At 39.3% G+C, this 27,051-nt stretch overlaps 1 protein-coding gene across 1 annotated transcript in view; it reads right to left on the bottom strand.

Annotated features, from left to right (window-relative positions):
- MCTP1 (multiple C2 and transmembrane domain containing 1) overlaps nt 1-25,077 on the bottom strand; it is a 194,537-nt gene extending 169,460 nt beyond the window's left edge. The window contains exons 1-3 of the mRNA XM_063295414.1: nt 24,312-25,077; nt 23,232-23,238; nt 9,808-9,818 (exon numbers count right to left, since the gene is read on the bottom strand). Coding sequence (XP_063151484.1) covers nt 9,808-9,818; nt 23,232-23,238; nt 24,312-25,054 — 761 coding nt within the window. The 5' untranslated portion in view covers nt 25,055-25,077. The remainder of the gene's footprint in view (nt 1-9,807; nt 9,819-23,231; nt 23,239-24,311) is intronic.
- Nucleotides 25,078-27,051: the final 1,974 nt, after the last annotated feature.

Below are 27,051 nucleotides of genomic sequence, written 5' to 3'. Positions count from 1 at the left end.
CTGGAAATAATTTTAAAAACTGTTGCTAGCCTTTCAACACACAGTATATTGCCAATAGGGTCTGCAACTGAATATTGTTGGAACCATCTAAAATCAACCCAGTTGTACGCTCACTGCTTTTCCGAGTGCTGAAACTTCTAGATACAGCAGCTAATTTTGTTTAAATCAGAGCACAGTAGAGAGTGATGACATTTTTTAAATGGTAGTTTTATCACAAATATAAAAGCTAAGCATATCTGGAGTCAATCAGCAGCCACTTCTCCAAAGCAGCAATCCACAATTTTACACTGGAAGTCCAGGAATGAGACCATAAGGATCCTTCAGCAAACTTGTGATATTTTCAACTTTGCTTCCTGCTCTTCGAATGAGAGAAATACTCACAAGCATAAGTCACTTCCCTGTAAGTGGGACAGGGATATTTTCTGCTGAAAGCTCCAAGCAAATTTCCTTTCAGTGTTCATGCTCTGTATGCATTTGATCCTGTCAACCAAACTTTCTAGTTAATCAATTATCCAGCTAAAAATAAACTCTCAAGCAAGTAGCATAACAAATGAAATACATAATTTTCTTTTAATATCTGTCTGAGCAGAATACTCATCGTTATCCTGAAATGTTATACTTTTATAGTTCAAGGCCGTATATCCCCTAAAGCACAATTCTTGTTCAACGAATTCTGTCCTTTTTTTGTTTTCAGAATAAAATATAAGCACCAAATTAGAAAGGTCCCAAGATTTAAGATACTATATATTAAACCTGATTAAATACAGATAAGGAACTTTGAAGGCTGCTACTGGGGATTGGATTTTGTTATGGGCGCAAATGAATAAATTTCTTGGTAAATGCCCAAGCTTTGACAGCTATTGCCAAAAGATCATTTAACGTAGTTGGCTACATATATAAAATAATTTCTTAATACTGGTGTGGATTGCTTTATTAGAACAGTATGCTCCTGCTTTATGAATTAGCATGAAGGTAAAATTAGTTTCCTTTGTTTATCACAATAACCATAAATTACTCAGATGTAAGACTTACACTTCTGATCTGTTCTACTACTTTTTAAATAGTATTAACAATCCCAGTATATTTAGTTTAATATTATCAAGATATCTGATATGGGAAACTAGGGTGATAATTAATCCAGGACAGCAACAAGAAGTTCCCAGGCTCTCAGCTGAAGCTTTGGCATCACAATACCCTCTCTACCAAACAAAAGATAACTATAATCATATTAGTAAAAGTACTCAACCCAATGAATAGCTGAGCTTTGTTTTAGTCATGCCAAACAGCAATGCCCTCACAGCAATATCAGGAGCTCTTTAAATCGCATTTTTCTCTGCAGTTCAGCATAAGTAAACCAAGCCTGGTGATGCATATCACATTTTCCTTGTAAGCATGCAGATAAAAATGAATCCTACATCTACTGTTAGATTCATAAATTTGTAGTTTTTTGCTTTTTATATTGAAATATAATACCATAACAGATGAAATGGGAATAGTTTGGAACAAATATCTGAAAAGCTAGCCATCACGTTCAAACTTTGACATGAATCTAGGACTATTCATGTACAGTGGTACTTGCGGTATTTATGGGCCATATACAGCTGCATGCTTACAATGATTGACAGAAGTCCAACACATTATTCTTATTCCTTAAAATGCTCAAGTTATGAATTAAAATTATGAATAAATTTAAACTACTGAGATGTTTTTCTTTATTCCTTTTAACAAACCTCTCCATCAGTTAAGCTTACTAACGTCATAAATTTGCAAATTAATGATTCCCTTCTATTGCAGCAAAAGCAGTGTTTTAACACAACAACACATTTATTATACCAAAAACACCAATGTTCCAATGGACACTTTCCTTAGGACCTGCTAAGTTCCTTGCCTACTTGATTTTATTTTTTTCAAAATTTTATTCTTAATTTAAAAAATAAAAATGAAAGCTGGTGTGCTGCTAAGCAAACAAGAATAACTCTGGGTCCCACATCATCCCCTTGGCATTCTTTGAAAATAAAAATTCAGAGTTATTACAGTGTAGTTCCTTTTTGGCTCTATAGCCATCTGCCTAGAATCAAAAAGACAATGGAATGGTAGGGAGCATCCTGTGCTAGAAGTTGCAGGGAGAAACACCAACTGTTTCCAGCAACAGATATCCAGAGACTGGCTATTATGGCATCAATGTTATGTGCCTGCTGAAAACACTCTTAAAATTCAAAATGTACCCAGCAGACCAAAAAGATTGCCTATCACTGGCATAAGCTACCACTTCTATCAGACATACGGAGTATTTGAGACAAGGGTAAAGGTATACCTCTGGGGGAATATAAGTAATTTATAGTTATGATTTTCAAATATTGTTAAGCACACAATATATGCCCTTTTTGTTTTTGGATGTTATTAAATTCATCTATATTAACCTTCTATATTAAGCTTCTTTTACAATAAATATCTGATGAATCACTGTCTGTTGTTTAACATACATGTTACTATCTACATTAAGGTAATGTAAAAGGTCCACCAAGTTTCAGATTTCAGCACCACTAATAAATATCTAGAGGATCCCTAACTATCCTTCCCATCTTAAACAAAGAAAGTGTTCTGAAAGAATGACTGATGTTAACAAGAATTTACAACAAATAATACATATTTTTTTACTATGAAGACTTCTTAGGAAAGAGAAATTCAACATATTTTAGATAAAGTTGTACTGCTGTTGAAAATTCTAGTTTGTAATTTGGGTATACATATGGATTTATCTCTATGCCTGGCTATTAGCTGTTAATAATTACAGGTAGTCCTCTCTTAACAACCATTTGTTTAGCAACTGTTTGAAGTTATGACGGTGCTGAACAAATGGTAGTTACAGCTGGTTCTCTAAGCTACAGCCATTGCAGCGCCCCTGTGGTCAAGGGATCAAAATTTGGGCGCTTGGCAGCCTGGCCACATTTATGGCCACAGCAGAGTGGAAAGATCGGAGAGGAAGGGATTGCAAGAGAGTAAGCTGTTTGCTCTTCTAGACATCGAAAGCAATGTTACTGTGCCAGTAGCGGGAAAGGGTCAGGCAAAGGAGAAATTGCCTACAGAAATTGCATTTTTTCTCCCTGCCCTCACAGAGTGGAGCGACTGGAGAGGAAGGGATTGCAAGACAGTAAGCTGTTTGCATAGTGCACCTGCAGCTCCAAGCCCCAGGTTGCTGGCACAATCACATTGCTTTCGATGTGTACAAGACAGTAAGCAGGCACTTGAGTATTCCAAAGGGCAGGGCAGCCAAATGCTTACAGATTAAAAGCCTTACAAAAGAACAAAATGTACTATTAAATTTGCCCAGTCTTACACAGAGATTGATTAGTCCAGCTTTCCAAATACTGAACATTGTTTAAAATATAAATTAATGGAATGAACTATAACAATTTTAAGCTCTGTTCCCAGAATGGTCGATAAAATAATCTTGCCAAATCTGTTTTTTTGCTACATACCCATTTGTTTATGGTCATCTTCTAGATCAGTAGTTTTTTTTAGGAAAAAAAAATGTTGAAGACTGCAATTTAGACAGTTCCCAAACGAAGTCTCTTAACCTTAGCTTTGCAAAATAATTCATGAAATTGATGTTTCAGGATTATTCTGCCCAATTTTTCAGAAGCAAATGTAATATTTAGTAGAAGATGTACAAAGACAGAGTATTATCTAATCCTATTTTGTGCTCAAATGATCACACCGCAAAATTCCACAGAAGGAAAAAGTATGAAATTTAACAACTAAGATAAATACGATTATATATTCACTTTTTCAAATGTCCACTGATGGAACCAATATGTGCAAAGTTTAAATAAGGTGTTTTAAAGAGATCCTGAAGCCTGAGCTATTCAGATGTGAACATCTGAAATTAGTTATGGTTTAACCTTTTAATTTAAAAATAAGCTACTTGTTTAATGTCATGGCGAATGTATCCAATAAAAAGACATGATTTTGTCTGCTTGAAAGTAGCATATAGTAATTGTTTTTAAAAAGCAGTAGAATTGCCAGAGCACATTCTAACATGCATTTCTTAATATAATCAGTATTTTACAGTGCAATACAGGTAGTCCTCAATTACAATTGTTTGTTTAATGATGGTTCAAAGTTACAACAGCCTCAGGAAAAGTACTTTATGACCTGTACTCGCACTTACAACTGTCGTACCACCCCGTGGTTACAAGATTGTAATTTAGGTGCCTGGCAACCATCCTGCATTTACGACTGGTTGCAGCATCCTGCAGTCACATGATAGTGATTTGTGATTCTTGCTGGTTTCTGGCAAAAAAGTCCATTGGGGAAACTGGATTCACTTAATGATCACAGTGATTCACTTAACAACCATCATAAAAAACGATCGTAGAAATGGGTCAGGTCACAAGGTAACTCAACTTACGACCACAACGACTTCCAAAGGAAATTCCAGTCTCAATTGTGGTTGTAAGTCGAGGACTACTTGTATCTTACAACTCTTGGGAGAATGTTTACTAAACTTAGTAAAATTGCTTATAATTGAGCAGATATAATAGTGAACCAGAGATATTATCAAAATAGAACTTATATATAAAACAATATTTCAAGTAAATGTGGAGAGGGAGATAAATGGTTCTCGATTATGCAGCCATTATACATGTTCAGGATGTTCTAATGAAATCATTCTTTACAGCTAAAAAGTGGCTCTAATCTGGCTTTTCTGTACTTGAACAAAACCTAGATTTTTCTCTGTATGAAATCCATACTGCCACCATAGCTAACCAGATACATCGAAAAAATGATTTTCATATATGCCTGCATGTAGTATCCTTACACAGAGGCCAATTTCCTTTGAATCTTAACTGTCATGAGTACTGATGGTGAGCAGGAGGGGGCCACTATCCAGGGGCAAAAACGCATGCATAGTTTAGAGAGTTTGAGCTGTCATTCAAAGAGACACAGAACAGACCCACCTTGACTTTTGGGGGTTTATCTGTCTGGGTTTTCCCACGCTTCTTCAGTTTGTTAGGATTTTCTGTTTACTATAGCAATAATAAAGCACTAGAGACTTCTTCCTCGTCTCAGCATGGTTCTTGTTTAGTCAGAACATTAATGTGGCAAAGAAATACTAAGTAGAGGTAGGCAAAAATAAAGTGGAAGTCCCTCCATTTCCAAAAGCCATGGCACCTTGCACTGTTTTTTCCTTTTCCCACAGGAAATTCCCCTTCCACTTTGATTCCATTATTGCCCTTCATTTAAGAGATTGATCTCTTAATTCAGTTGACATGTAATTGAACCAATGCTTTTTTCAGTTAATAGTTGTAGTTTTTTTTTAACTGATATTTTAAAAAGTTTTGTTTTTGCATTGCTGACATTCTGTTGCCTTACTTGAGCTTTGGGAAAGTAATTTATAGATACTTAAATAAAATATGAATTTTAAAACCACAGACTGGTAGGAGCAACCGCACAACATACATTCGTACGTTTCTCAAAAGCAAAGGAAGGAAAAGGAGCACTAAACGTTAAAATACTTGATAAATTTCTATTAATGGTAAGGAACTCTAAAACGATTCTTACCCAATAAAGACTGAAATAACAGTAAGATGTATTTTTATTTCTGTTGAAAAAAAATCCACACAATTTAATTTTGGAGCAACTGTCTCTTGTTGCTTGACAGCATCAGTTAGCAATGAAACAACAAAAATTGTTTCCGTTTTCAAGGCTGACCCTGAACTCCTATCATGTAGCTCATACTGTACAGATTTGGGACTGTGAAAATCAGTACTTCATTAGAATTAGCTGACCTGAAAGGCTTGAACAAGATGGGAACTAGCTAACAAAACCTGGAGGAATGATCAAGATTGAGACTTGTATATCAAGAAGTGCCAGTCTGTTGAGATTAAGCCAGAGAGAATGAATCTAGAATATACTATGGGAGAAGAGAAGTAAACAAAAAACAAACAGAAAAATAAAAAATGATCAAAAATGAGAAAATATATTGAAAAATATACTCCCATTAAGACTAGTGGTACAGTAGCAAATCTGCCTCAACACATGAAGTCACAATATTTACATACTACTCTGACATGGTTTTGGAAATATGAGGCTTCCTGTCCCCTACCAACAAACTCTGAATACATCAGTGTCAGTTTTGATAATAGCAATTATCTTTATGAAAGAATTAATGTTAACATCCTTTGGAGGCTGGTATTTAGAAGATTAAGCTCATAAATTTATTAGGCAAAATTAAGTTGTCATCTCAGGTGGTAATACCTATATCTCTAGCTTTTGTCAGGCAAGTTTCATTTATTGAAAGTAGACTTGGGCAAGTTATCTTTCCTAATAATTTTCTCCTGTTTCAAAGTCAAGCCTTGGATCAAGTAAGGAAGCAGATATGTACTACTAGTTTGTGGGACAGATACTGGTACCACCATCATCTTTTGGTTTAAATGGGCATCAAGCAGTTGCCACTGAGTCTCCCACTTTCTAGCTTGATTCCTTAACCACTACACCAAACTGGTCTACAAGCCCTACAAATAAATAAATAAATAAATCTTTCCCCTCCCATGCTGGAATCCTAAGGAAAAACCCCCTTAAAGCACAAATGAAGTCTCAGAGCAAAGCAAGAAGTTTGAAAAATGTAAAGCAAATAAATTTGCATTAAGATTTTAAAATACAGATTTTACACCAAAGATAGAACACTTAGTAATACAAGCTTAGATCAATTTGCATAAACATTCAACAATACAGCTGGAGACTAATGTAATTAATTATATCAAGATAAATGAAGATAATTAGAAGCTTGGAACACTCTGAAACACTAGCACAAACTCATTACAGAATAATTTTAATTATCCAGATATCTAGAGTAACATTTGTTTCCTTCCCCTAAGCAAACTGAAGTACTATTTCAACAGACACTAGCGCAAAGTACACAGAAATGTATACTTAAAGCATGTTGCCCTATAGGATTGTGCTGATGCTTATGATACCATTAATTTCCTTCTGCACTAGACCACAAAATCTAAAAAGCAACCATTATAAGAAAATAACAGAATTAAATCCATTCAGAAAAAATCTGATTTTTAAAATATATATATATACTGCTTCAAACAACTGAAGGAATGGAACAATCAAAGCAGACTTGGAAAAAAAATGCTGATATAATTATTCAAAGCACAATATAAATTTATAAAGCCAGAATGTTATCAAGTATTTATATAAAATCAGTTAATGTCATGTTCCCGTTCCGATGTTTATGGTTCCTCGTAACCTTTTATTGGAATAGGCAATCATTACAGTTAAGAAATTTCAGACTGCTCCATCAACACAATACTGCAGTATAGAAACTGCCAGATAAGCTCCTTCCCATTTTTAGGTCCCAATTATACAACGTTGTTATACAAAAAAATTATACAGATTGCACAGGCCAATCAGTAACATTAACAATGAGAAAGATACCACATAAAATTCAAGGGTTAACAGTATTTGTATTCATATTTAGAACATAAAATTACAGTTTAATAAAGCACACATAATTATGTTAAAACATTCAGATAATTAATAAGTACCTGGAATCTATTCAGCTAATATTTGCAAATGTAAACTGTAATATATTTTGATTTAAACAATGAAAATTTACATCAATGGATCAAAAAAGTAAAGTCTATTTCTGAGTAAAGTCTATTTCTAATTTCTAAGATTATTAGGTTGTTAAAAAAAAAAGATGTTACTCATGGATTTCATTAGTATTCCTACATTTTCAACATTAATATACAGGACTTGAGAAATCCTAAGAAAAAATATTGCCACTACAATTCCATAAAATATCACAATAATATCCTTTTTTATTATACCTCACATGCAGCTTTCCAACCACTAAACATTATGATTGGTACTTTTAAAGAATCTACTTCCTGTTGTTAGAGAAACAAAATACCATCGAAAGTGTGAATTATTGAAGATTATTACAACAGTTAAGACAGGATGACCTACTTAGCAGAGCAGAGCAGTAGCAGAATGGAATTAGCAAAAGCTAAGAGGAAAGGGCAAAATTCTAGCATCAGTGTTGGGAACAACCAGTACTGATTACACTTCACAGTTTTCTCTATGCATATGTATATTCCTACTCTGAGTTACAATTTAACTTGTCTCATTTCCTGCCATGATAATCAGTCTTATATCTAAATCATTTTTTAAATAAAGGTATTTGGCCATGAGAGGAAACCAAAGGTTTTGACTGAAGCTCAAATACTGTCGCAGCAATTCCCACTGCAGAACAGCAGCAGCTTGACTTTTCAGCTATAGCAGTCACTGTTGTTCACAAGGTTCTCCTTTGCATAAGCTATAACCACCACTCAAAGGAGACTTCATCTCAGAATCCCTAAGGATCCTCAATATGGTTGACATTCCTCCTGGTGCTATTTGATCTCTCAGCTGTCTTCAATGCCACAGATCATAGAATCCTTCTGCATCGCTTCTGGGGGTTGGAAATAGGGGCTACTGTGCTGCAGTTATTCTTCTTCCTCTGGGGACAGTTTCACTGGGGTGGGGGAGAGGCGCTGAACCCTAAGTCTGTCCTTTGTGGAGTGCCACAGGGGGGCATCTGTTTGAGCTAAGAGCTCTTTGTGGAGAGCAGGAACTGGGAATACTTTTTCAAACCTGAAAAATACAATAGGGAAAAGAAAGAAGGGCCAGAGAGCAAACTCTGGAGCACAACTGCCATATAAACCATCAAAAAGTAGGTAACTTCCTGGATTGCAAGAAAACAAAACAAGTAAATAAGCCCCATGCATTTGTGAACAGATGTAATATGCTACAGTGGGATCTGCAGGCAGAAACTGAGAGTTAACAATTGACCAAAGTTCTACTCTGCAAAAGGAATATGATTGTCAGGACTTCCTTTCTCCAGTTGCCTGCTCAGCTGTGCCTGCTGAATATTCTGCAACTCCACTCACAACAGAAAACAGTCAGGAGGGAAATCTTATAAATAAAAACGTACCAATTTTATATCTAGGCAATGTCTGTTAACAGCTCAGACTGTAATATCAATCTTTTAGTACCCAGCAGAGATTAAGGAAAAGGCAGATTCTCTGAAAGCATCTTTTATACTAATTTTACTATACATCTCAAAACAAACGATCAGGGACTGCAACAGTATAGAACTCCAGCACCGAGAACAAACAAGCTGTGAATCAAGGAAAGGGCCCTGAGTTCACTGCTAAAATAAAGAATGATCAAACTCAAAGAGAGGCTGCCAAAGAGAGGTTCAGAAATCAACTCTTTTGGAGCTTTGCCAGGCTGTGAACAGGATTAAATTCTGAAGCAACTTGATGACCTTAGATATATACCCTTAGCAATTTACAGTATGTAACAGCAGCACCACTAATTAATTTAGTTTTCCCACATCCTCCAAGGGGTTGCAAAGACTATGATATATTGAGTTCCTCATTAATATACTGATTTGTCAGACCTTGTCATAAAATAAAGATCAAAGCAAGGCACTAAAAGAAAGCAGCTAGCTAGCTTCAAGAACTAAAAAGGGCCAGGCCGTAAGAGCAGATGTTAACTATTTGGATATACCCTTGAGACCCCTGCTAGAATGGCACTAACACCAAAAAGTGAGAGGGAGGTCAGAGGATCTGAAGCTAAAGGGAAATCCGACCACCTGGATTCAAGTAATAAGGATTCAATCCCCCTGATGCCATGTAAAATTGACTTTGGAATGCCCAAAGAAGGCAATATAGTATCACCATTCAGGGGGTCCTTCAGAAGAACACCATGCAGGAGCAAGCATTTAATTTTCCCCCTCCAAATTACATTTCCTGGCTCTTCGCCCCTTGATGACCATATCCTGGAATTTGGACAAACTTAACAACACTGCTTTCATAAAGTGCATCACAAAGTATATATTCCTACAGGAAACTTGGATCACCAATGGCCCACTACTCAATAGCTTTAAATCATTTTCAGTGAGGGCAATTCATGGGGTAGGGCAGACTTTGTAGGGGCTTCCATTTACTTATTTTTATTGCTCCTTAATTTGAGATTTTACATTTGTGCTCCTTGGAACATTATGCTGCCGTATCTTAGTTTAATGTTTTCTTTTTTACTTATCAGTGTACATTCCTCCATTTATGATAATGTCTCAAGTAAAAATGTTGGACTAGATTAGTCATATGTTGGTGACCTACCAACTAAACACTCTTATGTATTTATTATTTTGGCAGGTTACTTTAATGCAAGGATAGGCATTAACGATAACTTTCTTTCTTCTAAATACCACCATTTCCCACCTGACGCAAAAATAGCCCCACCACTTCTCACTTGGCAGTCTAAGGATATGGTGGGAAAATTTTCTGGTTTGAGTTTGCTTGAAGCCTTTCATATATTGAACTTAAATCTACTGAATGGTTTTGTCCACTGATTACGCAGCAGAATTTTCTCCCTGGGCTGTCACCAAACTCTAATAGATTATATAGCAATTTCACAAAATGTGACTCCCTTTATTCAAGTTTTTTTAATACTGTCAGTCTGACAGTCACCACTTTGCAGGAATTATCTCTCTTCAGTTGTCTGATACATTATTTTCTGATCCCAGCCCCATTATCAGAGAGGGAAGATGAACAACAGGGAGAAATGCTTACTAAAATTTTAGTAACTTACTCTTATATCAACCACAGCTCCAAAGACCAGGGACTGGATCTCCTAATTATCGGGTTGATTTGATTTAAATTGCGTTGAAGCTATGAGAGCTTTGTTTAGGCTCTTTAATTAATATGAAGATCCTTTGACCTATTCTATCCATGAGTTACTATTTATGACAATATAAGGAACTACTCTATAGGAAGAAAAGGGAAGCAAAGAACTTCCTGATAACAGTTGTTAATAGCAGCCCAGACCCAGAACTGAACTCAATTTTACTGCTTTAGAGCTGCACAATCAACAAATCACTTCCCTTGTTGTACTTTTAAAATTCCAGCCATGGTTTCTGTTCTCAGTATGTACATGGGCAGCCTAGACTTAAATTGATCTGAACGCTCACTTGCTCCCTCACTGGTCACCGGTAATATGCTCAGAAATTTAAAAATTGATTAACCGAGTGAGCTGAAGTCTTTCTTATGATGGAAACTAAATGCATAATTTTCAGAACATACCAGAATCCATCACTTACAGAGGAACCCTTTCTCCACATTGAGAACGTAAGGACATAAGCAGTATCCTGCTGGATTAGACCCTTGGCCCATCTAGTCCAGCAGTCTGTTCTCACAATGGCCAGCCAGCTGCACAAGGAAACCCACTAGTCCTCTCTCAGCAGATGGCCTTCAGAGGCAGTCACATTGCTATTAAGGCTAATAGCCATTGCTCCCCATGATTTTCTTGAATTGTCCAGTCCTTTATTGAAGCCAGCCAAGCTGATAGCTAGTACTACATCTTCTGGTAGTACATTCCAAAGTTTAATTATGTGTGAAATGTTATCCACTGCCACAATTGTTTCACTTTAAAACACTGTTCAAATATTGACATAACACAATTGTTTCACTTAGTAAACACTGTTCAAATATTTTTAAGACTCCCTTCCCTTCCCTTCCCTTCCCTCCGTCCATCCTTCCTTCCTTTTTTTTGCCTCTGAGTCAGTGGAGACAGCCTAGACAAGACCTTGAAGTTTCCTTGGCAAGATTTTGGAAGTGGTTTGCCATTGCCTTCTTCTGAGGGCTAAGAGAGTATGCCTGGCCCAAGATCACCCAGCTGGCTTCATGCCTAAGGCAGGGCTAGAACTCACAGTCTCCTGGTTTTTAGCCTGGTGCCTTATTCACTACACCAAACAGTTTCTCTATTTTTAAGAGTATATTATATTATTATTATTATTATTATTATTATTATTATTAGACTTTTTTGTCCTGCCTTTTTAAATATATTTGGTCAACTCAAGGTAGTGAACATACCTAAAACTCCTGCCTCCTCTTTTCCCCACAACAGCAACCCTGTGAGGCAGGCTGGGCTGAAAGTGACTGGCCCAAAGTCACCCAGCTGGCATCCATGCCTAAAGGAGGCCCAGAACTCAGAGTTTGCTGGTTTCTAGCCCAGCACTTTAACCACTATACCAAACTGGCTCTTTGTACTAGTTTCCTCATTTTATTACTTTGTATAACTAGCATTTTCTATCTGTAGTGACAGCCACATTTTATCTTACTTTCAGATAAAACACTTTCAAGTGTTCTCAAACTGTCTTTGTGGGGACCAAATGTAGAAACTAACCTTTTGTACAGATTTCCCCCCTTGGTTTCTCATAATAAAATAAAGATGTTTCCATGCACAAAGATATGAATGCTGATATGTTTCCGCACATCTGAACATCTATAAAGCATATGACTGATTATCTTAATGAATTTGTTTCTCACATCCAGTAACTTCCAAATATTTCTGAAACAAACCAAATCTAAGATTGTTATAAACAGACACATAGAGGTAAACAACATCTACATACCATTCAAAAGAGACAATAGAAAAGCCAAAAGACCAGTACACTCCCTTGCCAGCAATCAACACCCAGATATGCAAAAATCAACACTAGGATTAACACCAGATGAACCATCAAACAGCACAATACACCCTAATCAAGGAACTATTAACTCAGGCAATCAACCAAGCAGCAAACAACAGCCCAATCAAAGAACTCCCAAGGGAAGAACAACACCCCCACCAACACAAGCAGGGCAAGCCACGCTATATAAACAGAGAGCAAGGCCCACTCCCTGTTCACACTGAAGATGTTGCCTAGTCTGGCAGTGAAACGTCTGCAAGAAAACAACAAGGCTCAGAGAGCACCAAGGACTCCACAGTTCAACCCTGAGCTACAAATATTCGCTTTGATTGGTACTGTTATAAAACCTGGCTCCTGAATGCACTGAATGTTTAATGCAAAGGGAAGTTATTTTTTTTCATGATTTTTTTTAGGTAGTAGTACGGATTTGTATGTTTTTCATTTAACATTCACATCAAAGCAGGAAAAATAGGAATAGAGGTTTTTTAAAAAATCTAAAACATGCACTGCATTATCAAGACAGTATATATGCATCTAATGAGAAACAGAAATATTAGAAAGTTATGTTTACTCTTTTACAGTACACTTCCAAAATTGAATTTTCTTTAAATATTTCTAGGCTGATTTTTTAGGAAGATTCTACAGCATTACAAGAAAGTATCTTATTTAAAAAAAACCCTACTCTTATTCTAATTATTTTTGCACTGCATTTAATGATCAGAATAATTATATGTAGGAATGACTGGAAGAGAATTATATTATTCCCTTTATTTACAGTAAAAAAATGTTTATGGAAGGTCAGTTTGATTCAGACCTGACAATTCTATTTTATTTGGGGGGAGGGGGGTAGAATATTCATTTCAATTGATTACACTCTGACTTCATAGCAGTATTTTGAACAGAGTTCTGAAAATGATTTTTCTTTCGGTGTTCTGTTCAAATAACCCAGTGTAAATTTACTTGTGCATATTTTGGCTGCAAAGCACTCCATATCAATTTTAACATTTATTGCATCAGTGTAAGTCAGAAGACTATGAACTGTCTTCATGAATATAACCATCCACTTACTACAGGACTGATATCTGATCGCTGTGAAGAAATCTGTATTAACCCTTCCTTATGATATCCTTCAGATGGACTGAAGATTTCAATATTTCCTTCACTCCAGAAAGCGCTTAAACTAGGAATTGTATTCAAACACTATTCATAATTCTTTTATAAGAACCAGCTTTTAAACAAATCTTCCTGATTGGTGAGTATTTGCTTAAAAAAAATCTGTTTCTAACACAGACTGATATGTATTCATGGCAAGGGAAGGAAACTAAAGTCGTGACAGATTTCCCATTTTATTATTTTTATTCATGTTTATTATTTTGTTTCTTTAATTTATAGGCTACCCAACTCCCAAACAACTCTGGGCAGCTTACAACTAAAAACCAAGTTATTAAAAGACAATACAACAGACCAGAAAAGCTAAATACCACCACCACTACCCAAACCAAAATAAAACAAAATGAACCAAACCAAACGGGGCTCCACAATCAACTGGTCCCCAAGGCCTGTAAAAACAACCTTCAACAATTTCCTGAACGTAAAGATGGGAACTACACAAAACTCTGGGAGGAGATAATTCTAGAGGGTAGGAATTGCAACAGAGAAGGAGTGCTTCCAGGGTCCTGCAAGATAACATTCTTTAACTGAAGAGGCTAGAGTGCACTCAAACCTACTGAACCAGACTGGATGGGCAGAGACAACTAAAAATAACTAGTATCTAAGATATCCAGGCCCTATGCCATGAAGGCATTAAAGGTGATAACAGCACCTTGAATTGCACCCAGAAGCCCACTGGCCACCAGTGCAATTCATGAAGCAGCAGGGTCACATGCACATAAAGCAATGCCCCATCACTGCCACATTCAGGAACAGCTGCAGCTTCCAGATGTTCTTCAAGGGTAGACCTATGTAGAATGCAATCCAGTAATCCAATTGTGAGGTCACTACAGCATGAGTGACTGTCTGAAGGGCTTCTCAGTCCAGGAAAGAGCACATCTGCTGCACAAGATGTACCTGTGCAAAGGCCTCTTGGCCACAGCTGCCACCTGCTCCTCAAGCAGGAGCTAAGAGTCCAAGTGAACCCCAGATTGCACACAAGTCTTGAATGGGGAAGTGTAACTGCACTGAGAGTCAATGATCAAATACCTCTGGATCCAGGGGCCCCAAACAGACAAAGTCACTCAGTCTTGAGCCTGAGTCTGCTGAAAGATTAAGGGAATTAGTGATGGATAAAAGGGCAACCAGGGGCTCTGAACATGAGACAGACCATTTCTTGGTGGTGTCAAAATGAATGGGGAGGGGGAATGGCATGATAGAAGGGGGAAAACTGAAAGAAACAAAAATTAAAGTAGAATGACTGAAAGAAAAGAAACTATGGGTCATGTATGGAAAAGAGGAAAGATTAAACTTCCAGCAGGATAAATGGAAAGAGGAAATAAGGAAAGAGGATGCAGAACTGGCTTGAAACAGAGCAACAAGAACTATGTTACACAGTTCCACAGAAGTGTTGAAGTTACGTTAATGATAAGTATGAAAGGGATCTATGGGTTGTTTATACAGTGGTTTACTTGAATCCTTATCAGTCCAAGAACAAACCTTTAACTCATTAGATGTGTGTTAACTGGGGACATAAACATCCGCATACATTACCACAAGAAGTGATGCTGGCTACCAGCTTGGCTGGCTTCAAAAAAAGGATTGGAACAATTCATGGAAGTCACGGGGATCAATGGCTATTAGCCTTGATGGCAATGTGACTGCTTCTGAAGGCCATCTGCTGGTAGACTAGTGGGCTTCCTTGTTCAGTTGGTTGGCCTTTGTGAGAACAGACTGCTGGACTAGATGGGCCAAGGGTCTAATCCAGCAGAGCACTGCTTAAGTTCTCATGTTTTATATGCAGAAAAAGTCACTGGCTGATATAAGTTGTATGATGTAGTAAGGGCTACATATCTGAAAATTAATGTAGCAAGGATCTAAGTAGTTGTGCTTGCCAGAAAAAAAGGAGTAAACAATAGCACATTACACATAAATGGTGAAAAATTAGAGCAAATTGATGAATTTGTGTTATCTTGGCAGAATGTTTACTAAAAATAGTAAAACCGGAAGCAACATATGCAGATGCTGATAGAAAGGTAGTAGACAGTACACTGTTTCTTGTGAAGAATTAATATTTTAATTAAGTAAAAATAGTTGTTATATGGCCATGCTTCTGCCCACTTTTTATAAGGATGTGGAAGCTGGCTATGCCAGAAAAAGCTTAATAACTGAAAACAGTGGAAGTGGGTTATTTAAGAAATGGGGATGGGATAATTAGCAATTGTGTATGATAAAACAAGAAGTGATAGAGAGAAGAATGAATGGGACATGAATAAACGTGAACTAAATACAAAACTGAAATGACCAATCTGAAAGAAGTACATTGAGGAGGTTTGGTCATATTGAGTGAATGAATGAAAACGAAATAAATCATTCATTATATGTACGTATGTATGTAGGAAGAGGTCAAGAAGATGGTCAAGAAGAAGGCAGAGTTAGTTGTGGTTGGATGAAGTTGACGATTACCAATTTGAAAAAAAGAGAAGTGAGAAGTTTAAGCAACAAAGGCAGTGATGTATAGGTGTCTGGACTTAACTGGAAGCAAGAATGGCATGAAAGGATTTCTGTTGCTTCTTTTAGTACAACACTGAATCTTTCAATTGTTGAACTCCTAACATGGGAGTCATCCCATCGGTCTCCACTTATTAAATACCATTTGCTCATCTACAGTAAAATTGAAGCTCATCTTATTTTTCATTCTGAGCATTAATGTATAGACAACAAAAGAAATCCAACATCAGCAAATACAATCTAAAAATCATACCAGATGCTCTCTCTACTGAACTGAGTATCAGAAGTTCAACAGGATGTTTAAGTGCAAATTGATAGACATAAGCCAAGAACTTAAAACTTTAAACTGCACCCTGCCAGACACAGGATGAATTAAAAAATGGGAAAATATGTTCAATGGCATCTGGTTAGACTGTTATCCTAATTACACTACTCTTAGAAGTCAGCATGATATTATTAAAGATATCAGGAATCAAATGTACTAATGAGAAGCTCCTTAGAGCAAAAGTAAGAAATACATGAAAATAAACAAACAGCTAGGACTTTTTTTTACCAATCAGAAAATATACACACGTTTTTACATGCAATTCTGGACTGTTTCACCTGGATCACCATTCAAGATTCACCTGGATCACCATCCACACAGATGATGCAGAATGAATGTCACCAAGAAATCTCTTCCACATAATGCCAACTCCCCACTCCTGATTTTCAACAGCAACCAATCATCAATCCACTCAGCCATTCAAACCAGATTTATGCCCAATTGAACATTTCAGTAACAGTTGTGCAACTGTAGTTATAATATACTTGTTCTTATATTAAGACTAAAGAACTAGATTTTAAATATTTTAGTAAAGATTTGACACTTCATTCCCATAGGAGCCACTGTTCTCTAAGTGCGTATATTTGATATGTGATAATACTTCTGTTACCTTTGTCATTCAAATCTTACATAATCACAAATTACTCATTCTGAATTTAGATGTCTGTCCTTGATCTTACATGCTTTTTTAGAAAACAAAGTTACATGTGCAACTAATTAGGGAACAAATCTGGTTTCTTGAAATCCAGTTTTTTGACAAGCACAAGTGACACCCGAGACAAATACATGCTTTCTATTCACAAATACATGCTTTCTATGACATGTCAGCATATTTTAGCTTTATATCTGGGCTGATTCAAGAGCTATAAACCTATTCTTTCACAAAAATACATCATTTTCATTCATTGCTAATCAACCTATCTAACATGAGTATATTCCAGAAAGGAAAAAAAGTACTTTCTTATATACAGTATTAGTCACGTAAAGAATACCAAGTTCAATTACCCTGAGTGGCAGTTCTCAGTTCCAAGTCTATCTGCTTATTTGAAATGAATAGCACATCCATCTGCAGTGTAATTAGTGTTTGTAAGCCTATTTATAGATGCAACATTTTGTATGTAACAGCTTAGCATGCTGAAAAGGAACCCTGAAAATAGCCTGTAAAAATTCCATTATATTCAAGTTGTTTCATAGATTTGTCCAGTTGTTGTTCATTCTAAAATTGATACAAAAAAAGTAGTCCAATCATACAGGTAGTCCTCAAATTATGACCACAATTGAGACCAGAATTTCTGTCCCTAAGCAATGTGGTCATAAATAATTGCCCCCAATTGTCCACCCCAGCAGCATGATGCAAAGAAGAATGCCAGCCAATGGGGAAGGGAGAAAGCAATTTTGCCAATGGGAAAGTGCCAGGGGTTGACTCAGGGAGCCATGTGTAGGGGCTTGCTTTTGCCAGCTTCGCCAAAGGGGCTTCTTGGGATGAACGGCCAAGCCAGGCACATCTTGTCAGAGTGGCAGTAGGGATCTTGGAGTGCAGGGTGGCAAGGGCAACTGCGGCTAGAACTGGACCGGGGCAGCTGTGGCAGAGTTCAGGGCAGCCAAAAGGGCAGAGATGAAGGGGAGATAGGTGGGGGGGAAGTTGAAGTGACCCTGCAGTCGTAAGTGTGGGTGGGCTGCCAAGTGCCTGAATTTTGATCACATGACTGCAGGGGCACTGCAACAACCAAAACTTCCAAGGACCAGTCCTAAGTCACTTTTTTCAGAGCCCTTATAATTTTGAATGGTAGCTGAACGAATGGTCCTAAGTCAAAGACCACCTGTATAGTCAATTTTGTTCCGTTTGGAGAACTTATTTATTAAATTTATATAGCTGCCCATCTCTCTACTATGACTCTGGGCAGTTTACGAAGTTAAAAATCTAGAAAACAATATAAAATTAACCAAAAAATAACCACAAAAATCATTAAAAACAATAAAACTATTAAAACCATAAAAGCATAATCAGCAGGAGAGCACCATTCATTTTCCTAAAAGTACAACCACTTAGCAGGCTCTCCATCAACATCATTGGATCCATAGGCCAGATGACAAAGCCATGTCTTCAGGCTCTTTTATCAGTCTTATACAAGACTGTGCATGCAATCTCTCCAGCAAATTTAGCTTCTTATTCCAAGATTGTATTGTTTTCTAGTGATCTTAACTTACCTTTTTTGAACTGATAACCTCCATCTTCCTTACCAGATCTGAACTTTTAGGTTATATCTGTATATGTGGCAAAATGAGGTAGTCAAATACAGAGGAGCACTAATACTTCCACAGGCTCCCTCATGGAAAAAAGCCCTCTACCAACAGTAAATCAATGTAATGAAGGACCTGGAACAATTTCTCTACAGTGGTCATTTTCTATGTGCAGTGCAATCTTTGAGCAGGAGTCGTGAGTCCAGGAGAACCCCCAGATTGCGCACTGAGTCTGTCTGGGGCAGTGCCACCCCATCCAGAACTAAAGATGACAGTTTCCCAGAAGATGAAGACCCATCAACCCACAGCCACTCCGTCTTACCAGGGTTGAGTTGAAGGCTGTTGTTCCCCATACAGACCCCCACAGCCCCCAGGCACTGAGAAAGGGCAGTCACTGCATCACTTACCTCAGGTAAGGCCAGGTTACCTAAGGGACCGTCTCATCCCCATTACATCGGCCCGCCCCACCCGATCATCCAAAGAGGGCATGTTACGGACCCCGTCCATAAGAGAATTGCATCTGGCGGGGTCCAGGAAGCGGGCCTTCTCTGTGGTGGCCCCCGCTCTCTGGAATATCTTGCCCCCGGAGGTGAGGCAGGCCCCTTCACTCTTGACCTTCCCGAAGGCCCTGAAGACCTGGTTCTGCTGTCTCGCCTGGGGCAGGAAAGTGAATAACCATTCTTGGGGATGGCTCGCACCCTAGAGTCCCTCCCACCAGCCTGGATTTTACGTCTCTTGGATTTTATTTATTTATTGTGTTTTATCATAATTGCTTCATGTGATTTTAATGTTTATGTTTCGTGTGGGATTTTATTGTAAACCGCCCAGAGTCCCTCTTCTGGGGGAGATGGGCGGTGGCTAAATTTGAGTAATAAATAAACAAACACACACATTTGGGTGATAAGATCTACAGGAGTGGCCATTTTGAAAATGCCCCCCCCCCAAATTAGATGCTTCTTTATCTGCTGCATAGAAAAGAACCTTTTTCTACCTCACTCCCAATCTGTGAAATATACTTCTTTAGGAATTGCATTTCTCCTCTATCTATAAAAGAGGAGACTTTTAACAGCTAACTTTAGCATTAGTTTCAATTTTTAAAAATTCTTTTCTATTCTATATTTTAACTACTGGTTATAAATCTTTAATATCCAATTGAGTAGAAAGGTATATTTAAAAACAAATAATGAATTTAAAATACCAGCTGATGAGTCATCAGGTGATGGCCGTCCCATCACACCTTGAACCCAAAGAACCAAGCCTCACCAAACTGACTACTTCAACTTTGGAATCTGTGGCCCTAGACACTAGAAACAATTATATGACCACAAGCTCATGTAAACAGTGCTATGGTGAGCCAAAAACTAAAGGTCACAGAAGTGCAAACATCAGGAAAGAGTAATAGTTTATTCAAATCTAAACTTTTGTTCTTGAGAAGTTCTATAGCTTGAACTAGGTTGGTATGTCCAATTGACAAAAGCAGAAGTTTGATATTCTTACATAAAAATCTTTGCCTGTAAACAGTCAGGGAACAGGATGAGTTTCAGTTATGAGCCCTGAACAAAGACTTCATTGCCAATTTCAGGATGATCAGATCTTGCTGTTTTTTTTGACCACAACTTTTTGTTATTCCTTCTCAGCTTGACCACAGACCTCCTCTTGAACACTCTACTTCCTTTCTGGGACTGGAACCACATTATAACATGCTGCCTATAAAACTGCTTTGTGGAAACTTGAGATCACAGCTAAGAAACCAAAGCTTGTCAGCCTAAGTCTACTGCAAGTAACATTTCATTTTTACAGACTGAGTTACTGCAAGATCCTGCAATAAGTATTAACAAGCTTTCATGAAGTACACCGATTTAAACCTAGTCCTCGACTTATGACCATTCATTCAGCAACCATTCGAAGTTATGATGGCACTGAATGAAGGGACTTATGACTGATCCTCGAAGTTCTGGCCATTACAGCACCCCCACGGTCACATGAACAAAATTCGAGCACTTAGCAACCAGCTCGCACTTACAATTGGTTGCAGTGTCCCAGGGTCACATGATTGCCATTTATGACCTTCCCTGCTGGCTTCCCACAACGGGGGAAGTCAATGGGGAAGCCAGCAGGGAAGGTTGCAAGTTGCTCAGGTAAGTCTCCCCAATCCCCACCCTTTCTTCATTTACACACATCACACCCTCCTATCCCCCTTCACACATACCCTGCCCCCTTTCCTCGACCTCCCTACACTCACACGCACCCTATGCCTTCTTTCCCTGGCCTTCCTGAGCTTGCGCTGCATTGCAGCATGCCCCTCCAACTCATGCACAGCCTTTGTTGGGCCTCCCAGGGCCTCCCCCATCCCCCTGCAGCACCTTCATCCTCTTTATCTGGGACTCCCTCCACTTCTCACTTAACCCACATGTCTGGGGTTATGACAACAACCAGAACTGTCTGGATTGTTGTCGCTAAGCTAGATAATTTCTAAAGCAGACTAGAACAGAGAAACAGGTTCCAGGAAATCTCATTTCAAGAGAGACTGAGAAGTAACAACAAACTTCAATTCTGTGGACTTTGGGTACAACAGGCATAATTTCAGTTTAAACTTCACTCCCACACAAGAAAGTCAAATTATGCCATTTGTGTCCATTTTTGTATTTGATCTTTTATGTAATTTGTATCATTTTTACAGAAATTGTATAATTATATAATTTCACAAATGGTAAAAATTATTTGAAAGTATTGAAAGTGAGGTTTTACTCTTTAAATTCAATTTTACAATATTAAGTTTGCCGGTGAAACTGCCAGAAATCATAGCATCAATTAAATTCTCAAACACACATTTCAAACTTGATGCATGTTATTTCATGTATGTTGCTCCCATATTCCATGCCTAGATACAGTATATTCTTGGGTTTTATCCCATGTTATGTATTGTACCTAGTCAGTTCTTTCTGTTACCATGTAACATCAAAAACAGAACAATTAAGAGTTCCTTCCCTCCTTATAATTAGCATCCAAAGCCATTTCATTTATAAACCCATGTAATTAATCTTATCTTTGTACATCTACTAAAACTGAGAAAATTACATGGATATATACGTACAGTCTTACAATTCCCTCAACTTTTTTTTTTTAATAGAACTGGTACTTGAAATTCAACTCCCATTGCTTTGACAATGCCTACAAAGCTTCCAACACACAAAGACTTGCAAGGAGTTTATGCATTCAGCTATCAAGTTATCTCCACAAAAATAAAAAGTGCACAAATGCAGTTGCTATAATTGATTTTTGTAACCACATAGATATTAAGAATAAACAAAAGTGGTAATAAATTATGCTTGGGAGAACAATGAGGGATTCCAAAAAACAGGCAATGCAACTAGTGCCATTTATTTAAAAAGTATTCATTTATCATACAATAACAATATTAAGGCAGTTTATGAAGATTTCTCATTTGACTTCTCTATGCTCTCCACCATGTAGGTTTTACATTAATTGAAGTCCAGCTTCTTTTAATACTAAAACCTTCCATATATACTTTCTTTTTAGTTATACCAAATCATGCTAAATCAAGTAATGCAGAGAAATGTGCTTGTAATGTGAAAGGAAAACCCAAAGAGAGGTATAAAATATACATGGATAGATCCAGAAACAACACTTAACTCATAATTGGTACCATGAACAACACAATGCACCAAAATATACAGATATAATCTTATTTATGAAGTGTGCAAACATGTGCTCCTGCAATCAATTGGGCTTACTTCCAAGTCAATGTGCTAAGAATTAGGGCATGACTAATAATGCTTTCAGAAAGCAACCTTTCAGCTGCCATCTGAAGTCTTCCAAGACTCCTGGCCACAGCCACATTAACAGCAATAAATACTGTAAATGGATTTAAGATCGAAAGGCTGAAGTATAATTTAATTTTAAACAGGAAAGATTTCATCTGAAATTCAGTTTATCCAAGGGCACCTACAGATTTAAGTTTTACTTGGGTAACTTGTTAACACATATATAAAAACACTTTTGCAGCACTCTGAACAACACCGAGGCCGCATTTGCACATCTCACTGAGCCATGGATTTATTTGGTTTGGCTCAGTATTATATAAGCCAATTTTCTTTATTTAATTAACAAAATAAAGGCTTTGCTTGTTTTATGAATGTAGCTACAGCATAGTCTCAGAATTCTGACTTGCAGGGATGAAAACAAACATACTGGTGCATGTTGCCCAATCACTTCCACCTGTCCCCTTTCACCAGCAAGGGCAGCCAAACAAAACTTGGAAGGTCCTTCAATGGTTTCTCATGACCTGCAGACAAGGATTTCTATCTTCTTGCGTCCGAATAAGTTAAAACTCAATACTCAGCGAAGAAACCAAAATGTTTAGCTGTAGTTTGATAGCAAGAGACAAGACAAAATGCCCATATTTAGATTACAAACCAACCATAAAATGTGCTTTCCATGGATGGCTTAGACACTACCACTGGTAGGAGGAGCCCAAAAGAATCAATTGAAAAGTGTGCTCATTCATGGCTTGCCAAGAATGCTAGGTGTGCAACGTTTCATCTCATTCTCACAGGAAACATGAGCAAGCTAAGTCACCTGATTAAAATGTCACAGGTTCTTTGGATGGATCATATGTGGTATACTACCACATAGTGTAAACTTAAATAAGGTAGCCTTTACAAATATTTCACCAATTCTAAATTCTTAATTATGTAATGAGGTCCCTTAAATGTTATATATACAAGCTATCTACGTATTATTAGGCACCCAGATTATATCTTTGTCAAGGTCCAATTTCCAATCCTTTTTAAAATTAAAAATGAAGCAAGTTGTACATCCTTCATATAAGAACTACCATGCTAGACCGAGGTGTAGGTTCAGCATTCTGTTGCTGTGTTAGTCAGCCAGATACTTAGGGGGAAGTTCACAGGCAGCAACTGCAACACCATGGCAAATTGCCTCTTATATACTGGAGACAATAAAGCCACTGGTAGCCTTTTCTCCGTACCAGGTAGAAAACCTGGACCTGTGTGGGGTGTCTTATGGAACCAAGAGTGAAATATATTGAGCATACATCCTTTCTTTTGCACTAGAAAAATTAAATGATTGCTGCTCAAAAATTCTCTTAAAGGACAGAATTTAGATGAGGGCAGGAAGAACAGAAAAAGCTGAAAATCTAGCAAGACAGAAACTAACAACTCATTTGGAGGCAGTCTTATGGTATAGTTGTGGCTTGCTCACATTTTTAAGGGACAGTCAACAAGCTGTATTTTCCATGAGGAACTCTCCCACCCATGTTCTCTCAGTACTTCCATCTCTTTTCTTACCCTAACACTTCCCATCCTGCCTCCAAGGCCATTAGGAAGGAACAGCTATGCTCTAAATCGGCGTTTCTCAACCTCGGCCACTTTAGATGTGTGGACCAACACCCAGAATTCCCCGGCCAGCATGGTCCTCACATCTTAAATTGGCTGAGGTTGAGAAACACTGAACTGACCGAAAGCAAACCGCCCCAGGTATTCGCCTCTATCCCATGCTGCAGATAAGCACTGTAAGGCACCTGCCTGTAACGCCTTGGAAGGACGAGGGCTGCCCTCCGGCTCCTTCGCTTTGCCCTTGGTGGGCGACTCTTGAAGCAACTGCTCCAGGCAGGCGGCGCCGCCGGGCAGAGAAGAACTCTTCTGATGGGACAGGTGAGCCCCGAGCCGGGGCTGCTGCGGAAGCTCCTCCGCTTTGAGGGCTCCATCCCCGCCGCTCCTATCCTTTCGGGGTGCAGCAGCCGAGAGGAGCGGCGAGGAACAGGCCGAGGAAGAAGCAGAGAAAGAGGCAGCCGTGTCGTCGGGCCGCCGGCCCTGCTGTTGTTGCTGCCCCCCTTTGCCCTGGTGGTGGTGGTGGTGGTGATGGTGAAGGAGATGCTCTCGCAGGCGGCGCAGCGCAGAGCCGGCCTCGGTGCTCACGGCCTCCAGGGGCTCTGCTGAGGAGCAGCACAAGTTGGGCTGAGAGGACGAGAAGACGCGGTCCAGCACATGCTTTCGACGCCTGAGGCCTCCCCACCTGCCGCCGCCGCCGGCTAACAAGTCTGCCTTGGCCGGCTGGTCCACGGCTCGAGCTCGAGGAAGCGACGGCGAGGTCTCCGCACTGCGGCGTTCGGCTCCCGCTTTGCCGCTGCCCTTGCCTTTACTCCCCAGCTGTAGGCTCCTCCACAGGCGGCTCTGGAAGGACGACGCCGGCTCCACCTCACCGGGCTTGTTCCCTGTGGCTGGTGCCGCTCCGGGCTCCTTGCCTGCTTCCATCGTCTTCTCCCCGCCCCCCTCTCTCCTCCTCCTCCTCTTCCACCAGCGCCGCCGCCCGCTGCTGCTGCTGGTGCGGAGGCAGCAACAGCAGCAGCGCACGGCGGCTTCAATCCAGTCCACTCGAGGGAAGGGGTCGCACTTGCTTGGTACCACAGCTGGCAGTTGCTTCGGGGGCTCGCTGGCTGGCTCCCGGTCTCGGTGCAACCACAGCGACGAACAGAGGAGCCTCCGCGTGGAGAGCGGCAGGACGCGAGAAGCGAGCCGCCGAACTTTCTGCCCGCCGCGCCTGACTTTTCCTCTTTGATGAGGTCGGCTATCTCCGCTGGCCGCGCAGACTCGCTTTGCAGGGGAGGGGTGGGGCCGGGTAAAAATGATTACCCTGTGGCGCTGTTAAGTTCCCCCCACCTCGTAAAAAAAAATGGGGCCGGGAGAAAGTATTATACAGTAATGGACAATTGGCAGAGCTAAACTTTTATTGGGATGAAAGAACAGTGCTTTAGGATTCTAGCGCTGGGTTTGGAGTTGCATAAATTTGGGAAAGTTCCTCTTGAGTTGCTTGCCTGCTTCCGAAGGCTGCGATAGAAAAGTAAACGTAAACGCAGGGCGTGCCACCGCCACTATGAGCGGAAACGTTAGCTTTAGGTTTTCATCTAGTCAATAGCTCTCATCACCCTGGCAGGAAGTTTACCAAGGCTAATTTGTTCAAGCAATATCCTGGGTTTGCCGAACATATTAACCCATATCTTAATCACACAGGTGGTGTCCCGAACACACACAGTGCTAAAATATGAAATGGTTGCCTTGTTTGTGGTTTTGTGTGTCCTACAAGCCCAGACTTTTTTGGCTCCAAGAAGGCCTACTAGGGATGGATGGTACTCATGTTATATTGGCAACACATGTATGTATGAAAAGTGTGTCCTGAGATACGCATTATCCTGACACAGGCTAAACTGAGCAGGGGATCAAATTCTAGCCCCTGGCATCAAAACATGCTGTGGAAGCACTATGAAAGGTACATTATTTGGAGACATAGACAAGTTGCGTTTGCACAGCCTAGTGTGTTTTGTGGACCCGCACCACTACATTTATGTTTTAGGGTTCAGTCTGTTGTGAAACTTCAGCAAAGGATCGTTACCTTGTCGTGGTGCTGGAGCTTGAGCACCTCAATGATGCCATGAGCTAAACCGTGAAGGGCCACCCAAGACGGGAAGGTCATGACAGAGAGGTCAGACTAAATGCGATCCCTGGGGAAGGTAATGGCAACCCACCTCAGTATTCTTGCCGTGAAAACTAAATGGATCAGTACAACCAGAGATATGTCGGTATACCATCGGAAGATGAGACCCCCAGGTCGGAAGATGGTCAAAATGCTACTGGGGAGGAACAGAGGATGAGCTCAACTAGCCCCAGACGTGATGACGCAGCTAGCTCAAAGCCGGAAGGACGGCTAGCGGCCGACGGTGCTGGTGGTGAACGGCAAATCCGATGTTCTAAGGATCAACACACCATTGGAACCTGGAATGTAAGATCTATGAGCCAGGGCAAATTGGATGTGGTTATTGGTGAGATGTCAAGATTAAAGATAGACATTCTGGGCATCAGTGAACTGAAATGGACTGGAATGGGCCACTTCACATCAAATGACCACCAGATCTACTACTGCGGACAAGAGGACCACAGAAGAAATGGAGTAGCCTTCATAATTAATAGTAAAGTGGCTAAAGCAGTGCTTGGATACAACCCAAAAAACGACAGAATGATCTCAATTCGAATTCAGGGCAAGCCATCTAACATCACAGTGATCCAAATATATGCCCCAACCACAAATGCTGAAGAAGCTGAAGTAGAGCAGTTCTATGAGGATCTGCAGCACCTACTGGACAACACGCCTAAAAGAGATGTTATTTTCATCACAGGAGACTGGAATGCTAAGGTGGGCAGTCAAATGACACCTCGAATTACAGGTAAGTATGGCCTGGGAGAACAAAACGAAGCAG

This window comes from Candoia aspera, chromosome 2 (assembly GCF_035149785.1).
Source record: "Candoia aspera isolate rCanAsp1 chromosome 2, rCanAsp1.hap2, whole genome shotgun sequence".
Lineage (NCBI taxonomy): Eukaryota > Metazoa > Chordata > Lepidosauria > Squamata > Boidae > Candoia > Candoia aspera.
The sequence above is the reverse complement of the archived record's forward strand: the minus strand, read 5'-3'. Positions and strand labels throughout refer to the sequence as shown.